The sequence below is a fragment of the Octodon degus genome, unplaced genomic scaffold (genome assembly GCF_000260255.1).
Source record: "Octodon degus isolate 3935 unplaced genomic scaffold, OctDeg1.0 scaffold00239, whole genome shotgun sequence".
Taxonomy (NCBI): Eukaryota; Metazoa; Chordata; class Mammalia; order Rodentia; family Octodontidae; genus Octodon; species Octodon degus.
The window spans coordinates 2560956-2572901 of record NW_004524815.1 but is presented as its reverse complement, the minus strand read 5'-3'; the positions used below and the strand labels follow the sequence as shown (position 1 = coordinate 2572901).

At 41.2% G+C, this 11946-nt stretch overlaps 2 protein-coding genes across 2 annotated transcripts; both read left to right on the top strand.

Moving 5' to 3' along the window:
• The first annotated feature begins 856 nt into the window (after positions 1-856).
• Positions 857-1784, top strand: LOC101573037 (olfactory receptor 5B2-like). The gene is given in 2 exon segments (XM_023706080.1): positions 857-1017; positions 1019-1784. Coding segments are annotated over 2 exon segments (927 nt in total).
• Positions 1785-6696: 4912 nt separating this feature from the next.
• Positions 6697-7647, top strand: LOC101565347 (olfactory receptor 5B2-like). Its single transcript, XM_004645778.2, has one exon. The coding sequence runs from the start codon at positions 6697-6699 to the stop codon at positions 7645-7647; it is 951 nt and encodes a 316-aa protein (XP_004645835.2).
• Positions 7648-11946: the final 4299 nt, after the last annotated feature.

Below are 11946 nucleotides of genomic sequence, written 5' to 3'. Positions count from 1 at the left end.
ATATATCAGTTATGACAACAATCCCTTTGCAAGGTCTCATAATCATCTTCATTTTAATAGTAAAGATGAGCACAGAGAGGTTGTGCCAGGGCCCATGTTTCCCGAGCACTGGAAGACAGGTTGTCACGTAGATGCACGGGACACTCTTTCCTGACTCTCACTGGTATGCAGTCACAAATCCTCCCTTCAGAATTGCCTTGCAGGGTGCTCACGTCTGTACTGACACCGTGAGGACACGTCCTTGGCTTCACACGTGTCTCTGCTGCGTGTCTAAGTTCTGCAAAGCGTGGAGCTCAGTCAAACAGGCTCAGTGAGCAAATACGAACTGGTCCAAGTTCAATCCCATCCATGTCTTTTGCCAGCATGAGCATCAGTCTGTGTGACGAATCTTGCCTTCACCAGTGGACGCTCAAATGAAAAGTACAAGAAGTATCTAACCTCTTAGAAGTTTCTTGAGAAGATTAAACTATGCACATAGTAAACATCAGGGAATATTTGTAATGAGTATTGTACAGATGCAAGCTTTTAAGACTCAGTGAAATGATTTGGGAGATTTTATTCATTGCAATTGCATAGGCTCACACAAATACACCATCTTTGCAACCCCATTTTGTTTGTTTATGCATGTGCCATTTGGGCCAGGCCATTAATAGGGGACCTCTAGCTTCAACAATAGAACTATATAGATTATGCATTTCTTTTGTTGTTATTGTTGAAATCTCTGCCCTAGATCAGCAGGCCATGAAGGACAAAGAAGATGATTAAAAACTAAAATGCTTATATACTTCACTGCAATGTCTTTTCCATTACCAGCTGTTCCTTTCTTTCTCTCTATTACAGAAAACTTGAATTTCCCATGGCCAATAGCACAGAGGTGAAAGACTTCATCCTGGATGGTCTAAGCAGTGCTGCGGAGCTACGGATTCCCCTCTTCATCTTGTCCACCCTGATTTACCTCTTCTGCATCTTGGGGAACCTGGGAATGGTCCTGCTGATCCTCTTGGACTCCCGTCTCCACTCCCATGTACTTTTTTCTCGGGAACCTTTCCTTGGCAGACTTTGGGTACTCTTCTGCTGTCACTCCCAGAGTGATGGTGGGGCTCCTTATAAATGACACGGTCATATCTTACAATGCATGTGCTGCTCAAATGTTTTTCTTTGTCGTCTTTGTGTCTGTGGAAAATGCCACCCTGGCATTAATGGCCTATGATCGCTATGCTGCCGTGTGCCAGCCCTTGCACTACTCCACAGTCATGTCGAGGTGCGTGTGCATGCACCTGGTCATGGGCTCCTACTTCTGTGGCTTCCTAGATGCCTCTGTCCACACTGGGGGCACATTCAGTCTCTCCTTCTGTGAGGCCAATGTGGTCCACCACTTTTTCTGTGATGTTCCAGCAGTCAGGGTTCTCTCTTGTTCAGATAAACACATTATTGAGATGGTTCTTATTTTCCTTACAAGTTTCAATGTCTTTGGTGCTCTTCTGGTTGTACTGATCTCCTATCTGTTCATATTTAACATGATCTTCAAGAAGCACTCTGCTCAGGGATACCAGAAGGCTCTGTCCACCTGTGCCTCCCACTTCACGGCTGTCTCCATCTTCTACGGGACCATCATCTTCATGTACATACAGCCCAGCACCAGCCACTCCATGGACACGGACAAGATGGCATCCGTGTTCTACACCATGGTCATCCCCATGCTCAACCCACTGGTCTATAGCCTGAGGAATAAGGAGGTCAAGGGTGCATTTAAAAAGATCTTACAAAGGCCAAATTATCTCTAGTACTGAATACTGTATGATGCACAAGACACTAAGTTTGGGTGTCTTACATCATTTTAATTCATCTTTTAACGGTCACATTATATTTATTTCCTATAGTCATACTCTTATTGCCTCACTCTATTGTCTAGTAAAAACATTGATATGTGAGTGATACTGGTTTAGTGACAACATGAGATGCTTTTGGTTTTCCTTGTCAAAAAGTTAACTATATTGATTTGAACATTTTTATTACATGCATTAATTATATATGTGAATTGGATTGGGTGTCAAATTTCAATTCTCCCATACAGGATTCACTGATCAAATCCGCCCTCCCTTTATCTCTTCTCTCCCAACCCATTCTCATCCTCTAATAACCACTGTTCTGTGTTTACTATTCTATATTTTTAAGCTTCCTTGTGAGCATGCCCATGTGATACTTTTCTTCCTCCATTTGTTTCTTTTAACAATGTGTTTCCCAATTGCGTCCGCCTTGCTGCCAACGACAGGATGTAGTTCTTCTGAGGGCCAGCGCGTTGCATCGCCCATGTGCGGCACACTTGCACGCGTTCATCTGCTCTAGCACCCACGTGGATGTCTCGTCTTCCCTGCCGAGGAGACTGCAGAACTAACCTGGGGAGTGCAGGTGCCTCATTGCAGCACCGAGCTCCTTTCATTTGTCTCTGTACCCAGAAGATGGGATGCTGGATCACAGCAAAGACCTCTTGGGGCTGACGGATGTGTCTCGGCGGTCAGGGCTTGCTTAGCACACACAGCTTCTGAGTGTAATCCCTAGTAGTACAAGAAGAAAACAGTGATGTATTTTTACTGAGGTAACTCTCTGCTCTTGTCCAAAACTCTTGTACTAATTTTCATTCCTACAAATGGTATATGATAGCTCCTTTCTCTTTCTTATTTTGATTTGTGGCTTTTAAACATTAGCCATGTGAATTGGGGTGAGATCACGTTTCTCTGAACTAGATGAGCACTTTTCTGATAGTTAATGATATTGACTATTTTCCCATGTGTTTTATCCATTTGTACTTCTTTTTATGAAGCTTGTCTAGCCAGATTATTTGCCATTTAAAAATTGTATACTGTCTTGTTGTTAATTGTCCCACATGGCATTGCAAACAAATGCTTAAAATAGTGATGCAAGCAATTCTATGAACAGGAGCACGAACATACATGTATGATCTATGTAGGAGCATGCACAGGTGGGATGAGTCTGGGTAAGGCATAGCCAGTAAAAGGCTAAATGATTGTGTAAAGAGATAAATAAAGAATCGGTTATTCACAGTAAAACAATATAAATTTTTTAATTTGGTCATTAAAATAAAAATAATATCTACCCTTATTTCTTTAGTTTAAGAGCATGTAATTTTTTGTTTTGTTTGTTTGTTTGAGACAAGGTCTTCCTAGGTAGTCGTGTAGGTGGGCCCTGAAATCAGGATGTGGCTCAGCCTGGCCTTAAACTTGCAGTGACCCTCCTGCCTCAGCTTCCTGAGCACGGGCGCTACAGGGGTGCTCCTCCACACCTGGCTTCTCTAGTGGTCTTAGGAGAAAAAAGGAAATTTTTCAAATGCAAATCTAAGTGAATGCACTTTATTGGAACATTTACGTAGGAGCTACAACTAGCCATTTTAGCAATATTTCTGTCTCGATGGAGTCCCTCTGGGAAGACCAACATGTCTGCATTACAGTTTTAAAAAGATAAAAATGTAAATGGACTGTCATGGAGAAAATATGAAAGGATTTCCAACTCATTCATTATGACAACTGAGTTACACATGGCTTAAGACCACACCTGCAGTATTTTATTGCACGTAGGGAGTTTTGAAAAAGAGTAAATATTAGGTGCTCTGGGAAAATAGAGGAGGGTAGTGATGTGAAGTGATGGCTATGTTAGTTCTCTAGTATGAGTCTTTGTCAAAGCAACTTACTGTCCATCTTACTATATACCAAAAATATAGTAGATGCCCACAGTGGATGTCTGGCATCTGCTTTCAGAGTTTGAAATTTTTAATGCTGCAAATTTGTTCAAAAAGGGACGTCAGTTTGCTCCTGTCTTCTACCTCTGCACCTTCATTCATCCCAAGGAAATACTATTTCACAATGAAAAAAGACTCCAATCTTGCTAATGACAGCCACACTGATGGATCCCAAATAAATTCTACTAATCGAATGAAGCAAGACTCAAAGACAGCAAGAACCAAGTGTCTTTCAGGGACCAAACAGCAGGAATGTCAGGAGAGTCATGTGGTGTTAGGGGAGTGGTGGCAGAAGAAGGTGACCACAGGCTTAGGATTTTTACTGGGAATGAGGCAAAGTTCCTAGTCCTGTTTGTAGTAGTGGGTACCTCTCTGTGCTCAGCAAACCCATATAAACACCACAAAGCGTGGATCTGCTGTGAGTCACTGATGCATTCATTAGATGATAAATGAAAAACAAGCAATACAGAAACACTTGTGCGTAGGGATCCAAGGCAGAAAGGTCCCCAGGGGAAGTTCAGTGGCTTCTTTCAGAGGAGGGCAGGTAGGAGCTCTGAGTGCCTCCTACTGGGAGTGTCTGGAGAGCTCTGCTTCCTTTTTCTCCCCAAGGCTCCCTTGTACTGGGTGCTCCAATCCCAAGAGGACCCTGTGCTATGTGTCGTAGGGGACAAGAGTGTGTGCCGAGGCTCAGGGAACAGGCTACAGACTCAAGACTGCATGCTCTTGGTGCCAAGTTAGTGATTCCTCCCATTTTCTCTGGGAAAATGTGGAATGATTAGAACAGTCTCCATGTGAGCAGCTTCTCAATGGGACTTTCGTGCTATTCCAGGGTTGCATTTCTGATTTTAGGCTCTCTACCTAGGATCGATCATCGCTTCTTCTCCAGCAGCAATGTGGAGCCTCTATATTCCACACACATACATCCAGGGGAGTCTTACAAAGCCACTTCGTTAAGGCATGACTAGCCTATAATCAACTGGGTATACATTTTTCCTGAAAAGATTAACTCATCCAAAAGGAGTGAGGTTTGAAGCGATAGATTAGCAGGTAAGTGCCTGCCTGGCAAGAGCAAGGTCCTGAATTCCTTCCCTAGTACAGAAAAAGAAAGAAAAAGGTAGAGTGAGGGCTACAGTGTGCTGTGTTATTTCAATACCGAAAGAGATGTTCTAATATTTTGTTGGTCAGGCTGTAAGTGGAATCTGTTGCTACAAATGTCAGAACTTTGAATGACAGGGAGTGTCGCGACCCTTTAGAAATATTGTATTGCTTCTGTAACTAAGATCAAGAGAACTAAGACAGGTAACTCTTGTATAATTAATTTAATTTAATTTTATTCTAAGACAGATGATACTCTGCTTAAATTTATTAATTTATTCACTGAGTCAAGGGCTCTTCATAGTATTCACTGGCCTTTAAGTCACCCTATAGTCTGGGCTTCGTGTAGCTCAGTATCTGTGTGAGCTTTTCTAGAGTTTGGCATGCTTTTTTTAAAAAATTTTTTAAGGAAGGGTCTACAAGGTGTTCAGGGTCTCACTACCACATAAAACTCATAGTGATCTACCCTTTTACAACTTCCCAAGAGCTAGGATTGCAGGCTTGTGCCACTACCACACCAGGCTCAACTGCCGTCTCAGTGTGCCCCAGGAGCGGGGCCAGCACAGCAGGCCCGGGGTTTGAACCCCTGGGCCCTGCGCCTGCTTGCAGGTGCTTTAACCTGCTGAGCTATTTGGCTGGCCCTAGAGTTTCTGTATTTTGGAGGCCTCTGACGTATGGTTCCTGCCATTGCTTACAGGGGCAGCTCTATCTAATTATTGTCTCTATCCTTCACCATGGCTGGGCTCCACCAAGGCCTACACGGACCTGGCTGAGCGCCAAGTGGCATCCATGCTCCTGGCTTCTTCCCCTAAAGGACTCTGTGTTTCACAGAACAGCTTGGTCTAGAGACCAGCTAGGGGCAGATGCTGTGAATGAGGAGATGCTTCCTGTTCGCAATACAGGCTCTGGACTCTCCTAGTGGTAATACCTCAAGACTCCAACAGCGCCGAGGATTATTTTATTACTTTTCAAAAAATAACCTTCTGGCAGGTCTTGTGCGTGTTCATGTTGTAGACGGAGAAAGTGAGGTCACGCACTAAGTGGGTTTGGGAGCGTGGCTTCTTCCCTGGACAGCTGCTGCGCATCCCACGAGTGCTCCTTCTCCAAAGCTGCGCCTGGAGCAGCACCGCCTTGGTGGGTGGTTCCGCTTCGTGTTCAAGCTCCCCCTTCTTTTTTTCACCCGTTTGCTCCCCTGTCTGTGCTACGCGCACAGTGGCTGCTGGGTCCTTCGCTTCATAGAGTCAGGCCCCGGCTGACCTTAGTCTTGGAGTCTGGTGGAATCGCTACTGTTTTCTGGGGTCGCCAGTTCAGAGCCGCCAGGGCCCACGGTCTGGACACTGCACATGAGGCATTAGGTGAGTGACAGTCACCGACCGTGCTGTCAGCTTTTTAGTCCTCTTGACTGTGCTGTTTCCACAATACACTTTCCTTTCCTTTCTGGTCTCAAATGATCACAGTTCTACATTAAGCTCACAGTTTAAGCTCCCAGATATGAGTAAGATCATGGAGTATTCATAGTTTGTGTCTGATGTACCTCACTATGTACAGTATTTTAAATTTTGCCTGTTTTTCTATAAGGGACATTTTGACATTTAGGAGGAAGGGATGCTAAGTCCCTTGAGAGATCCAATGTTAACATTCTCAAACTCTCTCATGATTTTTTCCATAATGGATATACATTAACTGACTCTCCAATCAACAATATGTGGGCTCCTGTTTCTTACCATCATGACCAGAATTTTATTATACTAGCCACCCAAACAGGGGTCACATGAAATATTGTGGTCTAGCTTTGACTATCTTACTGTGTCTTCTTCCTGTGATTTCTCCTCACTGTAGGACATCTCATGACTTCCAGCAGATTGATGGGGAACTGTACGGAAGTGACCCAGTTCATCCTCCTGGGACTGACTGCTGTCCCAGAGCTGCAGACCCCTCTGTTAATCATGTTCACTCTCATTTACCTCTTGAATGTGGTTGGAAACCTTGGAATGGTCATGCTGATTCTCCTGGACGCCCGTCTGCACACCCCCATGTACTTCTTCCTTAGCAACCTATCTCTGGTGGACATTGCATACTCCTCAGCCGTCGCTCCCACGGTCATGGATGAATTCCTCACAGGGTACACGGTCATCTCCTACAATGCTTGTGCTGCTCAGATGTTCTTTTTTGTATCCTTTGCCACCGTGGAAAATTACCTGCTGGCTTCCATGGCCTACGACCGCTATGCCGCGGTGTGCAAGCCGCTGCACTACACCGGCACAATGACCACGAGAGTCTGTGCTTGTCTGGCCACAGGATCCTATATTTGTGGTTTCTTGAATGCCATATTCCACACTGGGGACATCTTCAGCCTTTCAGTTGGTAACTCCAATGTGGTCCATCATTTTTTCTGTGATGTTCCAGCAGTCATGGCTCTGGCTTGCTCTGATACACATCTTAGTGAAGTCATTCTGGTTTTTATGTCAAGCTTTAATGTCTGTTTTGCTCTTCTGATTATCTTTGTCTCCTATCTCTTCATATTTGTCACCATCATGAAGATGCACTCAGCTAAGGGCCACCAGAAGGCCCTGTCCACCTGCGCCTCCCACCTCACCGCAGTGTCCATCTTCTACGGGGCTGTCATCTTCATGTACCTGCAGCCCAGCTCCAGCCACTCCATGGACACGGACAAGATCGCATCGGTGTTCTACACCATGGTCATCCCCGTGCTGAATCCGCTGGTCTACAGCCTGAGGAACAAGGAGGTCAAGAGCGCATTCAACAAGGTGATTGAGAAAGCAAAAATTTCTATGTAAGACTGGCACTTTAACTTTGTATTATGCATAAGAATTTTAATTCATTGTTCCCAGACCTTCATGCAATGAGCTATATTTAAGTTCACAATGCAAAAAATTTCTCAAGTAATATCCTTACTGCTTTGGAAATCTGCCATTTAATATAAAGAAAACATTCAGAAATACATTATATCCACGAGGAAGGCTGAAATGAAATGTTAGAAGCTTTACACTTGCTTCTTAAACTTTTAGAATTAAATTTGAGGTACCTATTTGTTCCTTTTATAGTTTCCCTATCGCCTTTCAAAACAAGCATATATGTAAACAGGGATCAATACCATACCTGTGTCCATTGTGCATATATGCTCTTTGCAGTGGGAAATATGTCAGGGGAAAGTAGAATGTAAACTAGTTTTTACTGAAAATAATCCAGGCAATTAACTGGATTGGATGTACCTATTTTCATTTTCAAAATATTTTTAGGCAGTTTTAGATTCACAGAGAAGTTGCTACAAAAGTACGGATATTTTACACATACATTCTGCTGCCACAGGGGCTCTGCCATTGCAGCACACCCCACCACACACACACACACACACACACACACACACACACACACACACACACACAGTGGTACACTGATCACGTCATCCCGTATCTTCCACCTAACCTGCAATTCACTATTGGTATTGCATGTTTTTATTAGCTTAGAGAAATGTTCAAGGTATGGTTAAAATACAGGGAATGTTTAAAAATGTTAATAAGACATACAGTTATGAATCCACTTCAGGATACTCCTCCCTTGAGACACATTTCCCCTGTCCTTCTTGCCACTTTCTGCAGCAGTTTTGTAAGTCCTGTTTCATGAGTATTTTTACTTGTGCTGCTGTGGCTGCCTTACTATCTTGATTCGATTCAAAATGTTTTCCTTTCATGGTCAGTTTGATTTTGTGGAGGAGCCAGAAATGTCACAGGGCTAGATCTGGTGAATAAGGCAAATCAGGATACAGTATAATGCTTTGGTTGGGCAAATGTTGCTGTAAAAACTTTTAGTCACTTTGTTTTTTGGGTTTTATTTTTATCACTTTGAATTGACTCAGAACATTAAAAAAGCCACCAAAAAAAGACACTGAATGAATTAGCATGTTCTGCACTGCTTCAGACTGTTCCAAGAATGATGGGATGCATATGTTCTAAACAAGGCAAATATTTTGAGGATTAATAGCCATATGTCCTTTACTGTAAATATTTTTCAAAAATTTAAACTTCACCACATACTTATATCCCACCTCATAGGACTTGCGTGTCTCGTTATAGTATGATTTAATTTCAGAGTTTTATCATCCTAGAGCATTTCTCTTTTTTGTTGCTTCGTATCCCTTATACCTGGTCACAGCTGAAGTTTTTAAGTCCAGTTTTGCATTTTCCAGAATACCATTATAGATGGAATCAAGCAGGCATGGCCTCTTTCCACTTTGCACTCTTTCCCACAGCAAATGCTTTTTCCTCCACGGTTTTTCATAGCTTCACAATCCCTCACTGATTTTGAGCTCTGAATCGTCGCCTTGTCAGGATGAAGCACACACTCTCTGTTCTCCACTGAAGGGTGCTCCAGTTGACTCCGAGCTTCACACGTCTTCACTGCTGAATTTTAATCTTACGCTTGTACTCTGGATGTAAATGTTGTTCGGTGCCTCACCCTGGACTGCTTCTCCTGTTTTTATGGGATGTTTCCTTACAAAATTAATAGGTAAAAATTAAACACAATTCCTGGATTATCTGATAATTTTATTGTTCAGTTTTTGTTTTTGTTTTCATTTTTGTTTTTGAGCTGCCTTCCAGTTTTCCATAGAAGTTGTGCTCTTCTGACCAACATCAGCATCTCAAGGGTCTTAGTTCTCTGAATCTTTACCAATATTGGTTACTTTCTAAAAATAATATGTATGCTAGGTATGAAATTACAACCATGTTATGGGTTGGCTTGTGTTTCTCTCATAATTAGAGATGCTAAATATCTTTCTCTAAACCAATTATCCATTCATTGTCTTCTTTGAAGAAATGTTCATTTTAGTCTTTGCATACTTTAAAATTGAGTTATTTGTTCTTGGGCTGTGGAGTTGTAGGAATTCCTTAAATCTTTGGGTTATTAATCTCTTATCACATATATGGCTTGCAAAAGTTTTCTCCCATTTAATGGGTTGCTTTTTTACTGATTGCTTCTTTGTCATACTGAAGCTTTTTAGTTTGAATAATCTCACATGTTTAATTGTTGTTTTGCTTTCTTCTGTCTGTTGCTTTAGAGCCAAGGAAGTCACTGCCAAGTGCAATGACAAGTCCTTCCACTATGTTTTCTTAACTTTGATGAATTGCAATTTATCTATTTTTTTTGGCTCTTGGTGTCAAATCCAAGCAATCCAAGTACATATTTTCTTCTAATTGTTTTATTGCTTTTAACCAATATTCTTGTTGTTAATACATTTTGAACTGATGTTTATTTTTGGTGTGAAATAGGGACCAAATATCACTCTTTTGTATATGCAATCCAATTGTTGAAATATCATGTTTTGAAGAAACTATTCCTCCCCTATTATACAGACTTGGCATTCAAGTCAAAAGTTGTCTCCTTAGGAGTGTGTTGATCTTTTTTCTTTCAAGTTCTTGCTTCTATTCCATTACTACTTATGTCCTTAAAATATAGTACTACATTTGTACATGTAACAAAACTTGAAATTGGAAGACAAATCCTTCTACTGTACTATTATTATGTTCAAGATTATCTAGACTTCAGGGTACCTTGAAGCTACACATGAATGTTTGCAGTTCTGGTTTTTTGTTTTTTTTTTTTTATTTCTGTGTGCACAGGTCACTGGGACTCTGACAAGGATCTCACTAAATAGTTATGTCACCATGAAGTATTGTCCTTTTAAAAGATTAGTCTTAGAATTCAAGAACAGAGAGTATCTTTTTACATTTATTTACATTTCCTTCAATTTCAACAGATTTTTAAGTTTCTAAATATAGAACTTTTATACCCTTTTATAAATATAATGCTATTTAGATACTACTGTAAATGGAATGATTTTCTTAAGTTTTAGGTTATTAATTGTTAATAGACAAACATATGGCTTATTTGTCTGGTGAGTTTGAATCATCCTGATGAGATGTATGCTAGCTAGCAGATGTTCTGTACATTCTTTATGATTTATTTTATGCGAGACAATGTCATCTGAAAACATAGTTTTAGTTCTTTCCCAATTTGGAAAGATTTTTTATTTCTTTTTTCATGACTAATTACTCTACATAGAACATATGGTGCAATTTTAAGCCTGGAGGTGAATTCAGAAGTACTTGTTTTCTACCTGTTTTATATACAGTTCAATCTTTCATTTTTGAATATTACTTGTGAGTTTTCTCAAATACTAAATTCTGTTTTCACTTCTCCATGTAGTTATGGATGTGGTTTGAATTTTGTGCTTTATATATTTTGTGTGAGATTGAGGGTCAAGCTAGGAGATATATTAGAAAAGCTCTTGACCACTAAACCACCCCCTCGCAATTTGTCTTCAGTGTGTATATGTAAAACTTTTATGAATACCTTTCCTGATTTATTGAGTGGGCCCTGTAGTTTTCTTTCTCTCTATCATTCTATTTAAGTTGTTTGCTATGAAGTTACATCAGCAACATGGAAGAACTGCAAGTTTCACCTCCATTCTCCCTTAGAACAGGCTAACTTCGCAATGACTTATATAGATGAGAATTCCATCATCTAGTTATGAAATTGCAGAATCTAGGTGAGCACTAATCCAAGGACACATTCAAATGAGCAGGCAGAGCGATGTCATCTCACTTGCATACACCTCCATCATGAAGCAGCACAGTTCAGCTCGGCATAAGACACCTTGGCCCCAGGAAAGAAAATGGCACAGGAGTCAGAGCCCTTGACTTCGGGGCAGCCAGGGAAAAGGTGTGGCCAGTGACAGTGCACGCATAACCTTGAGAGGTTGAGGCAAAGTGCATAACCCTCATACTTCTTCTTGAGGGAGAAGGAAAGGAATTAAACCTGAGTACGACTGAACACTGTACTTGAAATAAGTCAGACATGGAAGGGCAAGTACCACCTGGCCCTAATCCATAGGTCATGTGAGATAACAGAAATAATTTACAGCAGCACAGAGTAGAAGGGTCATTGGTAAGGCATGTTAGTAAAGGAAATGAGTGTTTTTTTAAAATTTATTTTTATTTTTCATTTTTTATTTTTTTTCTACAGTTTTATTGATAAACAGATAGCAATGAGACAGTTTCAAATCAAATCAGAAGTAC